The sequence below is a fragment of the Lucilia cuprina genome, chromosome 3 (genome assembly GCF_022045245.1).
Source record: "Lucilia cuprina isolate Lc7/37 chromosome 3, ASM2204524v1, whole genome shotgun sequence".
NCBI classification, from domain to species: Eukaryota; Metazoa; Arthropoda; class Insecta; order Diptera; family Calliphoridae; genus Lucilia; species Lucilia cuprina.
Window position 1 is genome coordinate 66,054,362 of NC_060951.1, and position 20,860 is coordinate 66,075,221.

At 29.2% G+C, this 20,860-nt stretch overlaps 3 protein-coding genes across 3 annotated transcripts in view; 2 read left to right on the forward strand and 1 right to left on the reverse strand.

Moving 5' to 3' along the window:
• The first annotated feature begins 2,096 nt into the window (after nt 1–2,096).
• LOC111678902 (39S ribosomal protein L38, mitochondrial) lies at nt 2,097–4,270 on the forward strand. The gene is made up of 6 exons (XM_023440345.2): nt 2,097–2,348; nt 2,420–2,575; nt 3,059–3,204; nt 3,267–3,478; nt 3,545–3,843; nt 3,908–4,270. Exons 1-6 carry the CDS (start codon nt 2,204–2,206, stop codon nt 4,192–4,194), a joined length of 1,245 nt encoding a protein of 414 aa, XP_023296113.2. The 5' UTR covers nt 2,097–2,203; the 3' UTR covers nt 4,195–4,270.
• A 322-nt stretch (nt 4,271–4,592) lies between these two features.
• LOC111678913 (inositol polyphosphate-4-phosphatase type I A) lies at nt 4,593–13,652 on the reverse strand. Its single transcript, XM_023440365.2, is given in 13 exon segments — nt 4,593–6,162; nt 6,226–7,198; nt 7,258–7,403; nt 7,406–7,557; nt 7,624–7,807; nt 7,873–8,042; nt 8,102–8,202; nt 8,264–8,503; nt 8,560–8,879; nt 9,411–9,668; nt 9,735–9,893; nt 10,707–11,006; nt 13,367–13,652. Coding segments are annotated over 12 exon segments (3,927 nt in total). The 5' UTR covers nt 10,825–11,006; nt 13,367–13,652; the 3' UTR covers nt 4,593–5,056.
• A 1,549-nt stretch (nt 13,653–15,201) lies between these two features.
• The window catches only part of LOC111678967 (protein gone early), a 30,945-nt gene continuing 25,286 nt past the window's right edge, over nt 15,202–20,860 (forward strand). Inside the window, 1 exon segment of the mRNA XM_023440438.2 lies at nt 15,202–15,959. The gene's annotated coding sequence lies outside the window, so the exon portion shown is untranslated.

Sequence of the window (20,860 nt, forward strand, 5' to 3'; positions counted from 1 at the left end):
GTTGTTGTTTATTTAAATGTTTGTCATCAAAAGAATCAAACAAAAAAATTAATTAAAAAGTATAGCAACATTTAAGTATTGTTGTTTGTGACCATATATGGTAAAAAATTTCGACAATACTTTTTGAAAATAAAAAAAAAACGATTTATTTTGCAGTATTGACAAATAATATACGCCTTTTTAACGGCATTAATGTGACTTTAATTGAATAAACTGTTAGTCAGATTGTACTCTACTTTAAAGGCGTTGATATATAAAGTTTATCGTTATGATAGCAATATATTATTATAAAATGGTAAAGTAGTAAAATGGAAAACATTAAAAAAAATTTTTGAAGTAAATTTCCTATTTTTAATAAAATAATGAAAATCTGATATAAAATAACACAAATCGTAAAAAAAACTATTGTAAAAGAAACAACAACCTTAATTACTTGTTGCACAATATCTGGTCATCATAATGATAAAATAGGACTAGCAGTCAAATTCAAGTGTATGGTTTTATAATATTCGACTTAACTTTATTTAATTTCAAATAATACATTCCATTCATTCATTTGGTTTTTATATTAAAACATCCAAACTTAAAATGATAAAAACAAATTTTGAATAAACGTTAATTAAAAATAGTAACAAACAAAAACATGATTTTATTACTTTTTTTGTTTATAAAACAAAACATCATAATATGTAAGTAAGTACATATACGTATATGTATGTAGTATGTATCACACATACATACTACATTCATATTTATTTGAACTTATCAAATTGTTTACATCGTTCAGCTAACTTTTTTTTTACCAAAATTGGAAAAAATACAACCATTTGATAAAAAACAAACACACACATTAATAATAAAGAAATAAAACACCATAATTATAGATTTATTAGACATTTATAGACACTTTAAAATTAGAGTCATTTTATTGAAGGAGAATGATCAAGGTTAAAATTTTATTAGAAATTTGTTATTTTGGTATTAATGTAAAATGAAATATTTTATTTATCTATTTCCTAACTATATTTTGCTCTAATATACAATTCGTTGTTGTTTTTCATTTCCATATAAAATCTGTATAACAATGGAGTTCAATATGCATACATATAATCAGCAATAGTAACTTCTATATAAAAATAAAATTTTCCTACTAAAATTATAGGGACTGTCCTATATATGACTCTCATATAAAGGCTCTTTTATAAAATGAGTTTTTTTTTATCAATAAATAAAATTCATCATTAATGGTAGGGTGTCAACAAATTTGCCATACTCGACTATATATATTCCATTTTTTATATAAACATCAAAATTTAAATTTAACGGTATTATTTTCTTTTTAGCATTACTGTGATTTGTTCATGTCATGAACACCACCGGATTATTGTGAATGAATGCCTAATAACAGCTGTTGCTAGGGTTCTATAGTTGAAACGAAGAGTCGACATTTCGACTTTTTTCATTTAGTTAAAAGTCCATTTTTTGACTTTTTGCATTTTATGAAAAGTCGATTTTTCAACTTTTTCATTAAAATAAAACTCGACTTCTAGACGTTCATTTAGGCCAATATTGACCCTGCCACCTTTAATAATTGATTTAAATTTTTTTGCGTACTTAATAATACCATGATAAAACAATTTTTTTTAACGAAAATATGTGTGCCAAATTTTATGACGATCGTGCATAGGGATTCAATAAAAAAAACTTATTTAGGAACCGAAAACTATATTTATGAAAAAAAATATGAGGATCGGTCCGAAAAGATAACCCTCTTACAGAAAATCAATTTATAGCTAATACATCATTCCAAAAGTTATCATTATGATAGAATTAATGTAGAATTAAAAAAATACTTTAAAAAGTCCCTATTCTGAAAATCACGCAGGCGTTGTTATTAATCTAATGATCAAAGTCCATATATATACATGTATATGACAACTTCCAAAATTACCGCTAAAATAGAAATAGTCTGCCGTTAGAGTTGCGAGTTTTCATACACTCTAAAAATGTTTTCAAAGTAAAACTTTTGGAATATTTTTCAATCTCTTTGTGATCCCTTTAATTGCCGCCGACATATTTAGTTTCAGTCGCCGCCGCCGTTAATATTTGTCGGCGCAGGGCTCTGTTGTGAGAAAAGTGAGTTTTCTTTCAACTTTCAGCGTAAAATAGATTTTAAGAATTTTAACATAAAAATATCATAAAGATGGCCTTAAGTAACTTATTATTTAAAGTCCAACTGCAGCAAAGTGTACGCTCCACAACCCCGTTAATTTTGGCCAGTCGTCAGGGCCATACCATAAGAGGCAAACCACCCGGTGTGGCCAAAACGATTGAACAACGTTTACAGGGTAACTGAACTGTCGTATGGTGTTGTAATCATTTTGTATATATTAAATGTAAACTTTTCTTCAATTTTCAGAGGAGAATGCTAAAGATCCAGAGTTGACAGCTAGAGTCAATATTGGTTTTCCCAAATTGAAGTCCACTCGTTCGGAACAATTAAAAGAACGCTTAAGTTACGTTAAAGCACAACGTGCTAATGGTGAACTAGAGAAAAAGGCCAGGATTAATGATTGTGAGTACAAGTTTCATAAGTTATTTTCATCAAAATTTTCAAAATCATTTCATAATTTTAGAAAATTGCGTCTAGAAAATTGTTTTCCATGAAAGTTAAATTAACTCTAGCCCGAACAAAATATTAGTTTGTAACGTACAAGTTATTGATATTTTTTAATTATAAATGTTAAAATCTATTTAGCTATTTTTACTAGATTAAAGCACTTTTGCTATGGAAAGTACTAACAAAATATAAGTCTATTGTTTCACATTAGGCTCAGTACTTTTAGAATTACTTGTAGTACAGCAAATTAAGATTTGTTATTTACCGTATACATGAATCGGGGAAATTGTATTACTGTATGTACCTATACTGCTGTACCAGTTGGTGGATTTATGAGTTTTATAAACAAGTTCTTGATAAAAAAAATAGCATTCTCATATCATTAACCCATTAATACTTAAAGTAAATTATGAACTTAATAAACCCACGCATTTTTAGTACTTATCGACTTGAGTGAAGTGCAAAAGGATTATGCAAATACAACACGAGGTTATGATTTGCGCATAATAGCTGACCATTACGGCATATTTGAGGATCTTTTTGGAGCGGCATACTTTGTACCACGCGTTAACCTTAATATTCAGGTATGAGAATAAATACGAGTCACCAATATTCGAAACTTTAAGTTCAAATAAATACATTTTAGTATCAAGCAACTGAGGATACATTGATTCCAGTCTATAATGGCAATATTATTAAGCCCCTGGAAGCAAGACAAGCTCCTTTGGTAACATTTGATGGTTCGACAGACCCCATAACAGGCAATCCTTCTACTGGTGATTCTTATTGGACATTAATTGCTACAAATCCAGACGGTCATTTTACTGAAAATGATAAGGAATATATACATTGGTTTGTGTAAGTGGACATTTATAAAATCCTTAGCTGAAGATGTAAATCGACCATTCATTTTATACCATACAGAGGCAACATACCTAATGGTGATGTACAAAAAGGTGACGTTATTGTCAATTATTTGGCTCCTTTTCCTCCTAAAGGTGTTGGCTATCAACGCTTTGTTTTTGTGCTGTACAAACAAAATAAGAAAATTGACTTTAGTTCATTGAAATTGGCTACCGAAGACAATGTTAATTTGGATAAACGCACTTTCAAAACATACGATTTTTATCGCCAGCATCAGGATGATATAACACCTGCTGGTTTGGCCTTCTATCAAACAAATTACGATAAATCCTTAACTAAATTCTATCACGATGTTTTGAGTAAGTAGTTATAACAAAAGTAAGTTTATCAATTATATGCTTAATATATTTCTTATCGTACTAGATTTAAAGGAACCTGTATTCGAATACGATTTCCCTGAACCCTACTTGGCCGATCAGAAATTCTTTCCATTGAAGCAAGCCTTCAACTTGTACATGGATCGTCACCGAGATATAAAGGAAGTGAATAAGGAATATTTGGAATGTAAATTATCAAAAACGCATCCATTTGATGGTCCAGATAGACCATTGAAATATCCAAATGCTCATCCAATTAAGGATACTCCATCTTGGCTAAAAACGGAAATTAGAAAAGAACGTTTGAAAATTGGTCGCATTAATGATTATTAAATTGAGTGAAAAAATTGTTAAATTTTGTTAAATTATTTTAGAATAAAGTAACAACATATAAAAAGTCATGAACAAATTCTGTATTTGAAATGTTATCCAGTTTTTATTAAAATGTTCGATTTGTTCGATCTTTTATTAAAACGTTCGATTTGTGTCTCTTGATATTTCTGCTGAACCAATCTACCTGTTTGTTTCTCAATAATAAAATATTGTACTTTATTATATTTGTATTAGTTTTCAATTTATTTTTGTTTTTACCCAAAAATTATATCGTTCATATGCCACAAAAGGTAATAAACATAAATATTCCATCTAAACAGCGTATTAAATATCTTAAAAATCTCACTAGAGAATTTTTGCTTTCAGTCAAGTGATTTTAATAATAACGCAAAGACTGGTATTTATTTTTACACTTTATTATTCATGCCCCTTCTGTCGGTAATAACGATGTGTTTTTTTATGTTTTAACATTTTATAATTGGTATTAAATATTTGGCACAATAGTTTTCGTTAAAAATATTTAAAATTAATTTAAAACAAAAAAGGACGTAGTAGTATTTCATAAATTAAATTTGTTTTAACAATAAATTAAAATCTTTACAAAATTGTGTAAAATAATTTAAAAACAAAAAATTTAATAACAGGATTAAGATATTTTTAATATGCCTTTTCCAGCAACAATATTACTTTAACCATAAATTTAAATCTAATTGTGTTTGAATGAGTTCAAAACTAAAGTACATGTGCTTTAAAATGTCGGTTTTAAGCGTAGTTTCATCTTAAGTTTAATCTAAATTCTAAAACATTTTCATTTAACAATTTGTATGTATGTAGTTAAAAGGAGATTCTGCATTGCTACTCTTTAAGTCTCTGCCTTACCGTAAGCTCCCACCGGGGGCCTATACATGGCCGGCAAACTTAAAACTTGAGGCAAATTGAAAGCGTATTTACGTTTATCAATATTCTTGTAGACATTATCCATACGACAGCCCTCGCTTCTCATGGTATTTAAAACGTATGGAACACTTTTTGCAGGCAATTGAAATTCTTGAACCAGTACCCGACACTGTTCCAATGTTACGGACATTCCAGTTCGATCTTTGGCACTTTTGCAGGAAGTGAACCGTAAACCGGACATTAGGCGACACGCATCTTCTGCTAAATGTAAGATTTTTACATTTTTTGATACATTAGCCTTCAGTTGTTCTTCCATAAAATTCAAAATATTCAACAGAAGTTCAGAGGCTGGTTTATGTGGTTCATTTTTACTGGGAGTCTCTGGTGCTTGTAGAGGTAATTTGCGGAATCGCGAATAATACTGCTTGAGCCGTACATAATTGTCCCAATTGGAACGATGCTGCTCTCGGGTGCGTCCAACAGCCTCGGCAAGAGTGGCCTTTTCGTTGATGCCAATATTAAAGAAAACTGGTGTAACCTTAAAGTTGACCGTTTGTTTGGTGGGTAAAAGCGCGTAAACATGTTCGGGTATCGGAAGATGAATGCACAAAGATTGCCTAGAACCATTTACACGAGGTGTTGGTACCGATTGTTGATCGTTGTTTGGCAAATTGCAACGCACTAATATGAAATCCACAGCCAGTAAGTCTTCTATAGCAATACACATATCACCCCACATGTCTATTTCACTGCCATAGAGTGATAGTAAACCTTCGAAATAGGCTAGAGGACCCAGATCACACAGAATTTTTATAAAATTGTGCGTTATTTCATTGCCCCACAATTTTGCCATCAATGCACTAACAAGTGCTGTTAATGCCTGTGAAAAGCAAACATCTCTTCTGTACATGATTTCCAAATTCATGCTAATTCTATCCATATTCTGTTGTAAACGTTGTACAGAATGCATAAGACGCGCCGTTTTTAACAGACCATCCATGGCATGTCGCAATTTACGCATTGAAGGCCGTAATTCTGACGCCCAATCGGTAGTAAGAGATAGGTCGAGACCTGTAAATTCATAATAAGTATTAATAAATGCGATTGAAATTTGATTTATTGTAGAGTGCTCACCATCAGTAAATTTGTTTCCTTTCTTTGTGGATGATGTAGGATTATCATTTGAAAGTATGGGTTGTGTTAAATCCAAATTTAAACCATTACTATTTCCATTTGGAGAATGGCTACCTTCGGCATATTCTTTATTGTCAATACAAGAAGTTTCCTGAGAATTGCCGTTATCTAAAACATCTGGTACTGGATTGTTGCTAAACCCTGACCTTTTCATGGCCACTTTAGGATGTCTTAAGCGTATTGCTGGGCTACCGCACCGTCCACATAAAAATTTAATTTTACTTACTAAACACATGACACTAGCTTCAATATTTAGTTGGGTTAAGTCTAGAGGTTCTGGCTCTTCAGTGGGTCTGTAATAATTGGCCGAAGGAGATGTACTCATCATTTTTGTGTCCAAAAATCGTGCATTACGAGATGCAAAAACTGTGCAGCTTGTTGATTCATAATCCGTTCGTGGATTACCTGTTATGTGTGGTGTTTTTATTGGTCTGGAGCAATTTAATGTTCCCTCTTTCGTATGACTAGAAGATGATTCATCTAAATCAATGAGTTTAATGGACGAAGTGGTCAATAGATCCTCGTTTTCTTCGTTGTATTCAAAATTTGAGTTGAGATTCACTGGAAGTGATTGGAATGTGGTTTCATCGTTTTCATCTTGAGTATTTTGAGATTGCATTTTGCTCTGGGATGATTTTTGTTTAGATTTTCTTTGTAATTGTTCATTATATGCCCGTACTGTGTGCTGAAGGTTGTGTATGGCGTCAATGTCTAAAGTTAACGAAGGTGAATTTTTCAATTGGGTCAAACTATTGGAGCGAACGAGTTTATAGTTAAAATTTGTTGTTGGTGTCTTAGCTCTAGGCCATAAATCGGGTGGTGCTATGACAGGTGTAGAAAAATCTTCCAGTTCAGGAGACTTTAATTCCAAATCATTCAACTGCTGAGTAATTTTACGAAAAGGTGACATGGGCTAAAAATATAAATTTGTATTTAAAGTAAACATTAGAAATTTAATTTACAAGTAGTTACCATTAAAACATTATCTGGTTCTTCGATAATACGATGTTGTTCAATGAATGAGAAGGCTTCTTCCACTAAATTTGGCTCCCAAATATTTAATAATGTTTTGGTTTTTGTAACCATTTCATTGCACAAAGGCATCATCCCCTTTGATTTTTTTGCTTTGCCAATGCTAGCAACTGAGACATTATCTCGACAATCTCTTTGCGTAATTGCTTGATTGCCTGTACAGCGTCATTTGCGGCTTGTACTTTGCAATTATTGCTCACTTCAAATTTCGATGGCGATTCTTTGGTTTCTTGTAAAAGTCTTGAAATTTTAAATATAATAATATTACATTAGATAAAGAAAAAAAATTATTTAAAAACTATATACTTAATTAAACCTCCTTTGCCCTTTTTACCAGCATGTCTGGTAAATGCTCCCACTGTTATGATGTCTAGAACGCCAGTGCGATTTAATGAGTCATTTTGTGACCACATGCGTTGTAAATGTAAATTTACTGGTATAAATTCTAAAGATTCATCTGTTTTTACTGAAGACTTTTTAAAGAAAGTACCTAAAAGAATGTACATATTAATATAAGGTCTAAACAATTTTATCAGTTTATATTTATTTTATCACCTTCTTCTTTTATAAGTTGTTGTAAATTTTGTTTAGCTTGTGAATAGTCATTTAGCAGTTTTAAATGTTTGTCCAACAAATCCATTTGTTTACGCCTCCACTCACCGCCAAGTTCGCCCATTCCAGAAATCTCCTGCAGCAATTCCTTTTCACGTAAAATCCAAATTGATCTGCAATTTTAATTATTTTTTAATTAAATGAAATTTTGTTTAGAAATATTTCTACTTACAATAGCTGATGTGGTATACAGAAGCATAATTTTGATTCCATTAAGGTTTCGTGAACACTAATATCAGCACCTAGACTGGAGTTAAGCCTATAGGTGTGTATCTGTAAAGTAGGAAAATCTATTATTTCTTATTTATGTACTTTATGGAATTGTCATACTAACCTTTGGATTTGCAAATATTCTTTGTATACTGCCTTGGAAGGGTACAAATAATTTCACTCCTAATTTTGGTGGCAAGGATTGTGTACGCCTATGACCTTTAGTGTGTTGTTCGAAAACCTGCGTAGTAGATCGTGGCGGAGGTTGTAGTTGCTTATCAGTATCTGGAGCCCATGAAGCAATATTTATAAAACCACATTCGCCATGAACAGATCTTAAAGGTATGCGAAATCGAGTGGCATCCTAAAGGGTTTTAAAACTTAAAATGATTCACAATATGTCTCCGGTTATCAATTTACCTGAATTGCACCTAAAACCACTTCAGCATAACCGATGGGTACCGATGTAGACGAAACTTTTTCTCTAACATCGTAAACTGTGAATCTAAGGGGAGTATCAGCATTAAAACCATCACTACTTTTAAAGTTCATAGTACACAAAAATTGAGGGTTTTTACAATTTTCTATAATTTCTGTACGAGCGTAATCTCGCCAAATTATATCATCTCCAGAGATGAGTACAGCACATACAACTCTTGGGCAGGGCAGGCGACCATTATCAGAACATGGTAAATTATCACATGATAATGCAGATTCACAAATCGGTATCTCTGATAAATCTGCAAATTTGAATAGAAAGTAGAAAGAAAATACTTATTAGATTTGAACTATTGTTGTTGCAAAAACTTTTGAAGATTACCTTTAAAAACTTAACAATTAAAAACTCTGTTTGCTTTAGTAACATTAGAATTCAAATATTTTTATTTCAATTCTTATAAATAAAAAATAAGTAATTTTATAAAATATAAAGCTAAATTTAACTAACTCTACAAATATTCAGACTGATTATTTTAGTTGACAAATTCATTGACCAAAACCATTAAAACACATAAACTAAATATGCATATTAATAGAATTAATATTTTTGTTAATTTGAATTTGTTTCGAATGTATATAAATAATAAAGAATTATAAAATGTATGTGAATTTTACAACCAAACCAATATCCCTGCATTTCAATGAATAACTTAAACTAGTTTGTACAAATAAAAGGCACAACTCGAATATCAAAGGAAACAAATACAAAAAAATTATAAATTCGGAAAAAATAACTCAAATGAGAAAATAAAATTAAAATTGTATAAGATCACCTTCTTCGACGTTCGCCTTTGAACTTTTGGCAGAGTTCAAATCTAAAAGTCCCGCCAATAGGGTGGCATCGTTAGCGGGCGTGTATAAGGGCAAACCCTTTTCAATACGATTGCCCATATTTATTGCAATTTGTTCTTCCAAATATTGTATTTGTTTATTTAAGTAAGAGTATGAAGCCAGCTGAATACTCTTAACCCAATCTAAACGTTCTTTGGCTGTGCGCGTAGAAATGCGCTGAGGTAAACTGCCTTCAAACTCTGTAATACCAAATTAAAAAGTTAATATGCATAAGGTAGTTTTTTATTTTCAAATTTTTAACTTTCCTAATATGAATACAAAACCGTCAAATTCTCTTTCTTCACTTCGTATTAAAGGGCGACAATTTTCTAAAACCAATACGCCGGCTGGCTGTGATAGTGGATCGTGATCTTTAAGATAAAATAACAAATTGCCTCGCAATTTACACCAACGAGGGTAGTTAACTGGAAAAATATAAAAGCATTAAATTTGAGTTAAACTAATGATTAAGATAATATTAAACAATTAAAAGAAAAACTGTGTTTAAAATGTGTACTTTTTATCTACAGATAGTTTTGTTACTTTATAGTGAAGCATATTTAATATTGCCTTTCAAAGTGATAAATAGAAACGATTTTAAAGGTGAAATTCATTTAACTAAGTATAGAGTGATTGTATTTTTTTATAAATGTGTTAATTTTTATTACCTATGTATGCATGGATATGTTTATTTTATACATTTTTGTAAAAAATTGAATTATTCCTCAACCTGTGGAATATTAAAAAGTTTTAATAAATTACGTTACGGTTTGTTTTTTAAAAAAATATATAAAGGTTATTACTCGATTACTCGTTTTCTCATTAAAAATAAAAAAAAATATTTCATCTATCAGCGATAATTTGTGAAAAGACTTTTGCATTTTTTTGAAATGGTTCCCAAATATGATCTAATTTTGAGCTGACTACGGGGAAAATAGTTTTAAAATTTTGTTACATTACTTTGGGAGTTACTTTAAAAAAGGTTTATTTTCCCGTATTTTGTAAATAAATACATATCGTTTGAGAGGCATTCCTACAAAAATGGTCCACGGGACACTCTAATGAAAAAGTAATTATATAAATTTTTAAAATTTTACAAATATCTTATTATTTTTGTAATTCTTGCAGTTGATAATGAAAAAAAATCATACAACATATTCGTATACAACGTATATATTGATATAAACTATTTAATAAACGCATAAAGTTTAAGAGGAACGAAACATGTTAATAATTACCTTCTGCCTTGCGAAAGAAACCCTCTTGTCTTTCAGTTATAATTAAAAGTCCTTCTTTTTCAAATTTTATTGTGGGATTTGAGGCCAATGTCGCTAATTCGGCCTTATTGAAACGCATATTTTGGTGCTGCTATATGAATTGTTGGAATCAACGCAAATCCCAAATTTGGCAAAAACAAACGCGAATCAAATTAATCTCAATAACGTCTCAACAGCAACAAATTGTCGATCAACTTTTAATTAAGTGTCTTTACATTTATAAGACTTAACTTTGAAGTGTTTAATTTTGAAGTATAAAAGCTGAAAACAAAAAAGCAATGAAAGAAATGAAATAATTCAAAAGAAACAGATAAAGCAAATTATTTACGAGTTTAATATAAACTTGCACTCACTGTTTGTGTTATTTTAAAGTAAACAAATACGAGGTATGGGACTTAAATGAGTTGTGTTTTGATAATTAGTTATTTAATCCTTGTAAATAAAATATTATTAATTCAACTCTTTTTATTTAAGAATACGATGATTAACTAAAAAATATCATCTGTTAGTTCACAAAGCATGACATCAAGGGGAGAATATATAGATTTATTTATAAAAACTATTTTTTTTGTTGGTTTATCTAAAGACAATGTGTCTGCAATTGCTTTTTCAATTTTTGTTAAATATAGCAGTGTTAAGATAAGCGTGGGAAGTTCATTTTTTACATAATTTTTAATCATAAACTAATTACGAGGATTACATAAGTAAGATTGAAGAACTAATTATGGGTTTTTAATTATTTTTTTAGTTTAATATTATCAGAACAAATTTTAAGTATTTTACGAATTTGGAATATTAGTGTTTATTATAGATAGTATGTCATATAGTTCAAATTTTAAACTGTATTTTTAAGCAGTTAAAAATTTGAAAATTTAATTAAATTTCAGATTTTTATTAAAAAAAAATATTCGAAATATTGATGGAATAAATTTTAAAATTTCCCAAAATTTAATAAATTTTGAAATAGTACAAAATAAATAAATTGCCGAAGCACGAGCTTAAAATAGTGGAAAATATTCATACAGTATAGTTCTAAATTAAAGCAACTCTTTCTTTAACAAAGAAATATGTAAATTATACGCAAAAGTGAATGATATCACCTTGTAGAAAGAAGAGTTCTAATAACGATAACATTATAAGTCTACATTAGACCAAATCTTATCTTCTATACAAAATATAAACAATTTATACCTTGTTGGAAATACAATTTTTCTTCAAAGATAAGATTAAGAAAATAACATTTTTACGGCAAAATTTTTAATAAATTTTAAAAGGTCCTACTTTTATTTCTAATAAAGTCCTTAAATTACACTCTTCTCTTAATTTGTGGCATGGGTTTCGGTTTGCAGATTGGACTAAGTTTAACAACAGTTAGTTTAAGATTTGATGAGCAAAATTAGACCTATCCGAACAAAATTGATATTTTGGGCACCTTACACTAAATCTAAATAAATACACCTAGGGGACTATCAGGCCTGTTGTGCGCTCTTTTATCAGAACTTCTGGTAGCAATCGGAAGCATGACCTCCCGAATGACAAATTAGAACATCACTTACCAACTATGCATAAGAGGTATCCGACGAATATAAATTAGACTAAAAACATTCACCCATATTCCGCAATCTCTTACGTACCGATCAAAGAGCACTTATCAAATTCTATTTTCTTTTTAACATTATTAGTAAATGCTGCTTAGATTTTGAACAATATTGTATGTTTGTACTCCTATGGAAATATATATGTACATACAAATTCTTTAACACCTTACACTAACTCAATGGTACATACAAACATATATGACAAGAGTATGAAGCGAAAAACGTCAACAAAATAACAAAATAGTACGAAACTTTAATATGTTAAAGTGGGCAAAGCCAAAACCAAAAGCCGCAGTCACACCGAACGACAAACTGGCAGACAGAAACACAAAAAAATAAAAAAACTCGTAGATAAAGTGATTAGTAAAACGGAAAAAGTCATACATATTATATGACCGTAGTAGTTGTACATGGGTAGGCTTGTAAAAAAAAAATGGGTTGGGGAGATTGAAATAGTCAGAAAAAATAAAGAAATTGTACAACGAAAGGGTCACAAAAGAAAACCCCAAAAATGTTTAATTAATAATAGGTAATTGTTTAAACAAAAAATGTTATCGAGAGAAAGGAGTATTTTTTTTTCTTATACAATATGCTTTATGTATAGCAGAATTACAATGCCTCTGCTACTTTGGCAACTTGTAAATAATGTAAGTTATGACTTTAAAGATATTTAGGAAAATTATTCGAATCCGGATAAATAATTCTTAAGATATTACACACAGCAGGTGACGTAGAACTATTACATTTTGGTGTCAATGTGTTTAATAGACAGATGAGAGATCAACGGATTGTTTTTTATTATAACAACTAAAGATTCAAGAAGAAGGGAAATCAATACATACAGATGCATTATATTAAAGGTATTGGTTTAAAAAGGGGGTGGAGGAGGCAGCAAATTGGAAGATGCAGTCATTTTCTTTATATAATATAAACTGAATTCTTAAGTACATAGATATATTTAACTACCATCATTTACCTTATTGGTAGATTGGTATTGTAGAAGTAATATAGTTAATAAGTTACCTTTTTTGTGCACACTTTTTAAATACACAATATTTATTTTTTAGTGTAACACATGAACAAAAAAATTATTGTGAAATCTGATTAAAACAATCTTTTCGACTTGTACTTTTTTAAATTCCTTGTTTTTTTCTGTTATTTAACTTCTTAATTAGATTGAAATTTTAAAAATTTTTGTTATTTTTCTTGTAATTTCACTTTTCTTCCACCAGTAATGCTTCCAGCATTGTGCACACACCAACAACCTGCTTAAAATAAATATCTTCTGCGACTGAAAAAATTTCCCTTGTTTTTTTCTTCTTTTTTGCAATTTTCCTCTGTTTGTTTTTTCTTAATTTGACATTTCTACAGCTGTTTGGTAAAATAAGAACTGTTGCCATATAGTTGGTAATACAGAGTTGTACTTAAAGGGTATATCGTTTAACATGCCTAAAAGTATGCTTTATTTAAAATATTTATTTAAATTAAAATACGGTTATGATAAAAAATTGTTTGTGGCTAGTTTGATTAGAATTTGAAAATATGTATTTAATATTTATTTTGGAAATATGCTTAAAATATGACTCTGCATCATTGTGGTGAATGCTTTTCTCGCACTAAAAATTAAAATTAATTAATTAAACCGAACATCACTTTAGTGATGTTCGTAATATTGAAGATAATTCTATGAAATTCAGAACATGTATTACTTTTGACCTAAAGATATCGGATTATTATTTTCCTAGCCTATTAAGTTGGGATTTAGAGAATATAATAAAGTCTTTTATACTAATATCCCAACAAAAAATTATTACGAAAAACAAGTGTATTTTTCGAGTTTTTGTGATTTAATATAAAATTGTATAGACAGTAATTTTAATTCAAATGAGAATTATATTAGAAACAGAAAATATTTTTCTTCATACTTGAAGTAAAAATATGAATAATTTTGTAATCTTTTTAAATATTTGTTTAACCCAATTATGTCCATTACTTAAGCTTGATAATTTTACTTTTATATTAAAAATTAAAAATTTGTTTTTGAACAGAACAATAATGACATTTTGAAGCATTGCGACAAAATGTCGATTTATAGAACCATATGTTAAAAATTTACTTTAAAATGGCTACCTAATTTTATATTACAATTTTTGCTGGGACAAGAGATGAAAAGTTACACTCACCGTTTATGACCAAAATGCCAACTTTGAAATTTGAGTCTGGCCTACTGTCCAATATTACTAAACTAGTTGGGTTACTTTACACAAAATTTGTCCATTTACATTTTCAAAAAATTATTTTTACGTCCTTATTTGACTTCAAGCTTCTAATATCGTTTTGATACTGCTATTTTGCCGATATCGTTATAAATATATAAATTTTTCTGAATTGATTGATTACCAGATTTTTTAACGTTAAAACTGATTTTAAACCATTTTTAATATTTTATTAGCGTTATCAATATTATCATTAAATTTAGCAAAAATGGAATGATTAAATATATTTAATAATCCGAAACCGGTATTTCTGGTTCAAGTTTTCCGATTTTTAAAATTTCAATTGTTTGGACATTTCTAAACAATATCCTTTAAAAAATGCACATTTTACACAAGTACTATTTTACGTAGAAAAAAGTGCTTTCTACTTAATATTACTTTACTGACATGAAATACTGTGTACATTAGTTTGTACATATTGATGTAGTTAGTTTTTCATTAACTACAGAAACAATTTCAAACAAACAAGATCAATTATTTTATTCTCTTTTTTCACGTTCACTGTAGAGAACTGCAGAGTACTTATTCGGATAGTGTGCTGATGTTTATAAAAAGTGTACTAGACGGTGAAAGACGATGAACAACTGTCTCTTTTTGTAGAACCTTTACAAACAGTTTTCAGTGGTTGATCAACCAATAATGACGTGTTAAACGGTAGAATTTTTATAACAGAAAACGAAACGTCAAGAGTGAGAATGTGTTTGTGTTAAAAATAAATATAATTGTTTAACATAATAAGAAATAACAAAAAAAGTAAATAAAATATTAAATTGTGTTTGAATGAAAAATACGAGAATAATACAAAAAGTTAACAAGTGCTCAACCACATTTTAATATGATCTTTAACAAGTATATACAAAAACAACAATAAATAAAATAAAGATATTAACATAGTATTATTAATAACTACTTCATTATTATTGAAAATATTTAAAAGTTTTAAATTATTTCAGTACCTACGCAATCAAAATGTGTTAATTACAGCATCTTATCAAAATTATACTAAAAATTTCTAAAAATACGAATATAAATATTGTAACTTAAAAAGTTGTGTGTAATGAAACAAATGCAATAGGAGAAATGCAAAAAGCAACAATTGCAAAAAAATAACAAAATCAAATAGGTAAAGAGAATTTTGAAAAGTGAATGAAAAACCGAAAAAAGAAAGTCAGTATCAAAGTGCAGACAGCAAGAATTCCGTAGTGTTTGGGGTGTAATTGAGTAGTTTTCGAAAAATAAAATCAACAACTGATAGGTATAAACAAATAGTTGTAATACAAAACAAGTAAATAATAAGTGGATTATTTAATTGGGTTTGGATACCTGTAGAGAATTGAAAGGTAAATCACAAATATTTAATTTAATTCTTTTGCATTCAGTTAAATGTATAATTGTTACATAAAGGTTTTTATTCAACTCTACTGAATATTGCCAACAAGCCAGTTTTAGAACTACCTGTTGAGTGTGAACTATTGTGTGTTATTTTGGTTTTGTGACAAAAATCTTGTTTTGTGTTTGGAACATGGTGTGAAGCACACTAGAGAAAACAAAATTGTGTGACATTCTTTCTTGAAATTAAAATAACGACCAAAATATTTATGGGTGTAAAAAACTCACTCACTCACACATTCAGAAATTAAAAATAATACTATTAACAATATCGACGTTAGTTATTTTCTTAAAGTGACTGTCAAATGCCGGGAAAACCGGTCCATTCAAGTGTGTCTACCATATAGTGGCTGAAACGTGGTCTCTTTAACTCTAAACCAAAGGTGCCAGATTATATGTCTATGGTTAGTTCAGAAAAAGTATTTAGTATAGTGGAAATTTGGCATTATTATCAGATATTTGTTTGGTCTTTCAAAAACTAAATTGCCACATAACGAACAATAATACTTTCATATGAGGTATTATTTTGATACCATTAGATCCATGTTGTACTTCTTCGAAATTTAACAACATAACTTATTGCTTAGTTTGTAAGATTTTTTAATTTGTTCAATTCGAAACGTTTTCGTGGCCTTTTTTATACAATACAATTATTATAGTATTGTAAATTTAAGTTTAATCTGGTAACTCTCTGTCTCTCTCTCTTGTAACTAAATATCACAAGATCTCTCCTTTCTCTTGTTTTTAGTTAGTGGCATAAAAATATTTTACTTACATACACTTAGCTCATTTAATAAATGTCTAACTGCTTCTGATTTAAAATGTATTCCTGCATTGAATACCAATTGATTGGCCTGGGTTTGTACTCAAACACGTACGTACATGACCGACAGTCCGTCTATTCATCCACCCATACACTCATTTCAATCATTATCGATATTTCTTGCAACTCATAAATTTTGCCATGAAAAGAAACAAGTCATTTTTAAAGGCATTCTGTGTATGCAACGACGACTTATAAAAGTAGAATATGGCTGTTTTACCGGTTTAGGCTGTGGCACGTTTAAAAAAAGGAATACAAAAAAACAATAACAACAATATGTATGTTGCATGAAGCAAGAGACAAAAATTATCTTCTAATTCAATACACATGATTTCTTTGTAGCATGTATGTACACATATACATTAGGATGGTCCCCAATATAAGATAGTTAAATTATATTTATATTTCTCAAAATGTCTCTCTTATAAAATCCTTTTGAAGGATTTTATGATTTTTAATGTGTCTTGCAGAAACAAAACTAAAATAGTTTTAGACAATATTTTGTTTTTTAATTGTACCCCATACCACTATAATGGGAAGAGAATTATTCGTTTGTATTGATGTTTGTAATAGCCAAAAATAATGGTCCTACACCCTTACCTTTAAGCATACCAGTTGGGTTTTTGAGTTCATAATTATGTTCTAGTATCTCAACAAAGATCGTCTAAACTTAGTTTTATTAAAATCAAAATGATACGGCCGATTTAAGCTCAATAGTTTGGCAATTTGAAATCTTTCGAAATATCTAAATAATGCACAGGCCAAAATGCCAAAAATGTTACCTTTTTATAACAAAAGATCAAAATTAAATTTACCAAATATTGGCAAACATCTTGAAGTTTTGGCTTTAAAACTGCAATACATCAACTAAATATATTTTTCAGGTGATAACTTTTAAAACTGATATTTTTGGGCCAGTCTTATGTATACACATAGTTAATTATCGACGTGGACGCGTAAGAGAATGAGCACGAATACGTGTGTGAGCTTGAGAAGACGAAAAAGTTACACACCCGCATTTAATAAATGTAATCCAAACTTTTACTTGATTCCATACAATACATATGTATGTATGTACCTATCAGATCGTTAAACTTTTTTATTTTTGTGCTGAGATTAAACTCAACGATCAGCATCATCAACATTTTCTCACCTACGCATACCTTTCGAATTCGTTTCGTTCCGTTTTTTAGATTGCCCTGTTCAGAGGTGGGATTTACTTAGTTTGTTTCAATTTAATTTTGCTTTAGGTCTTGTCTTGTGCACCTTAAAATGCTGTAGTTAAGTAATTTTGTTAATTACTTAATTATGAAGTTTATAACGGAACAACGACACGAACTAATTCATAGTTTTATTGCCCATTTTAAGTGCTTATTAATTATTATTTAATTACATACCTATATACTTCTAGCAATTTATGTGAAGTTTTTAGAGTGTATCTTAAAAAATTGTCTATCGTCTTTATTATGACTGCGTAACAGTGGTTGCAATATTTGTTGTTTTTTAATGCTTTTGTCTGAGGCATTTTTTGAGTTATATTTCCTACCTATTGTTTAAAGTTCACAGACAGTCTGGTTGTTTAGGTTTTATCCCTTCAATTTTTATAATTCTTTTGTGCAGCAAGTTTGTGTGCATGCGCTTTGTTTTTATTTATATTTTTCTGTACAACTTCTTTAGTTTTTTAAAATAGTAAACCAAATTTAAGGTATAAAAATTAATTAAAAATATTAAACTTCTTATATCTTCTACACTCAATCACGATTTATTGAGTTCTCTTACTAACATTTGTTGGTGATCTTAGTTGTTTGCATTATGTGAATTTCTTGTCACGTGGATTACATACATATATTTTCTTCGACGTTTACATGTATTTGTAATGTTAAGTACAGCTTCGCAGCATTCAGAAATGAAATGATACATGTTCCGGTGTTTCCTTATTCTTGAGAGTAAATCAATATAATTTTAGAGTCTGATCATTTAAAAGTTCAACTAATTATAAAATAATTCGAATTAAATAGATCAAAAACAACACAGCCCTATAAATGATTAGGTTAGGTTAGGGTTTAGTTTATAGGAGGATGTAGCTACATCAAATATGAAGAAATGCACCTAGGCCATAAGTTCCTATTGTGCGCTCTTTTTTGTGAAAATTATTTGTTGGTAAAAACAAAAACCTTATACGTCATTCACTGAATGTATATTGTTCGATATTCAGAAATCCGTGTTTATGAGGGATGCTATATCACTACTCTCTACATTCTCAACATTCGTCTGAATCTGCACATTCAATTTTGTATAGCTGGATTACAATACATACCATCATTACTAACCTCAGACTTGCACATTTTGATGAGGTTTATCGTCCTGCTGTCGTTAGGGTTACCGTATACGATCTTTGTGGTTCTACCGACCATTATTCCTCACCCATATTTTTAATTCTGTCCACGTTGCGTCAAATGGTTTTGCATAGGTCATGTTAACTACCTCGAGCTTCCTTCCCTTTGAGTTGATGTTTAAAAGAAATGAAAAATAATATATTGTCACATTTACTACTGGTACACTGTGTGTAGAATTCAGGCTTTATTTTATTTTTTTAATCAAGTAAATGTATTTCGACATTACAAAAATTCTTATCTTCATCTGTCCTTAATAAATAAGAATTAAATAATACACTGTCGGTTTAGTGTATGAGTATTACTTGAATATAATTCATTCATTTTTATCTTTGTGATATAGCAATTATCAAAATAATAACATTTATGTGTCGTCACTGAAAAATAAATAAAATACAAATATTGGTTTAGTAAAAGTGACACCTACAAGTAAAAAAATTATCGATACCAACAGATTTTAATGGTCAATTTTTGTTTCAAAATTTAAGAATATGTGTTCGAATATATATACTAAAAAAATATACTAATTATCACAGGTAAATTACATATACATATATATGGCGTTTTAAGAGTGACAATTTATAATTGTCTTCTCTGAAATTAGTGACAGATGTGTTATTAAATGTACATAAAACCACATTTTTATATTATGAGGGTAATTATAATAAAAACAGAATTGTAATTAGTACCAAGAACATTTTATTTATTTAATAAACGTCAACACTTAAAGTTATGTTTTGTATTAACTCAATTAAAAGTTTAAGCTTAATGTAAAAAAAATTATTTTAAAAATTATAAAATGACATAACATATAACATAACATAACGTTTTACTCCAAAACAATTCTTTTGATTTTTTCCTTGGTATGAGTGGTTTTCTTTGACATAATCAAGTTAGTCATTTCCGGCTATATGATATCCTACAAAGGAATTGTTAAGCTACAGGACTTATTTGTGTCGAATTTAACTTGAGTATAATAAAGTAATATATATAAATCCATTTAATTGTTAAATCAAAAAGTGATTTTGATTCGAATGTTATTCTTAATATTAAAGCAATATTGGTGTAGGGTGTAATAATAAATTGATATATGTGAGCTGCTTTTAGGATAAACAATATAATATACGTCTAGAGATGTATGTACATATAACTAGTCGCGAAACGTGATATTCTTCTCATACTCCATGTGTGTTGTAGTCTACATCATTCTGGGAGGTTTTATATTTTGTATATTTTCTAACGATTCATGTGATTTCTATTATAAATGATTTAACACCTTGAGAGATCATCTTTTGTTAAGAGTATGTGCATTTTCTAAGTTCTCAATTAGAATTAAACACAATTATAAAAAAAACTAAAGATTTTGCAAACGTTTCTCTGTCTGTCAGTTTAATGTAATTTAGATCAATTTGATATGGCTGTTTGTGTCTCATGCCATGTCTTTAGAATCATATGATGACACGAGCGTATATCTTTGAAGTATATACTTTAACTTGTGAAACCAACTATATTTAGTATTGCATTTAATGTCATTGTATTTGGGTTATAAGACTCATTCTGTTGATATATAATCCGAGTAGAATTAAAAGGCAAAAGCTTTTTAAATTTATTTACATTCTTATTTGTAAAAACATTG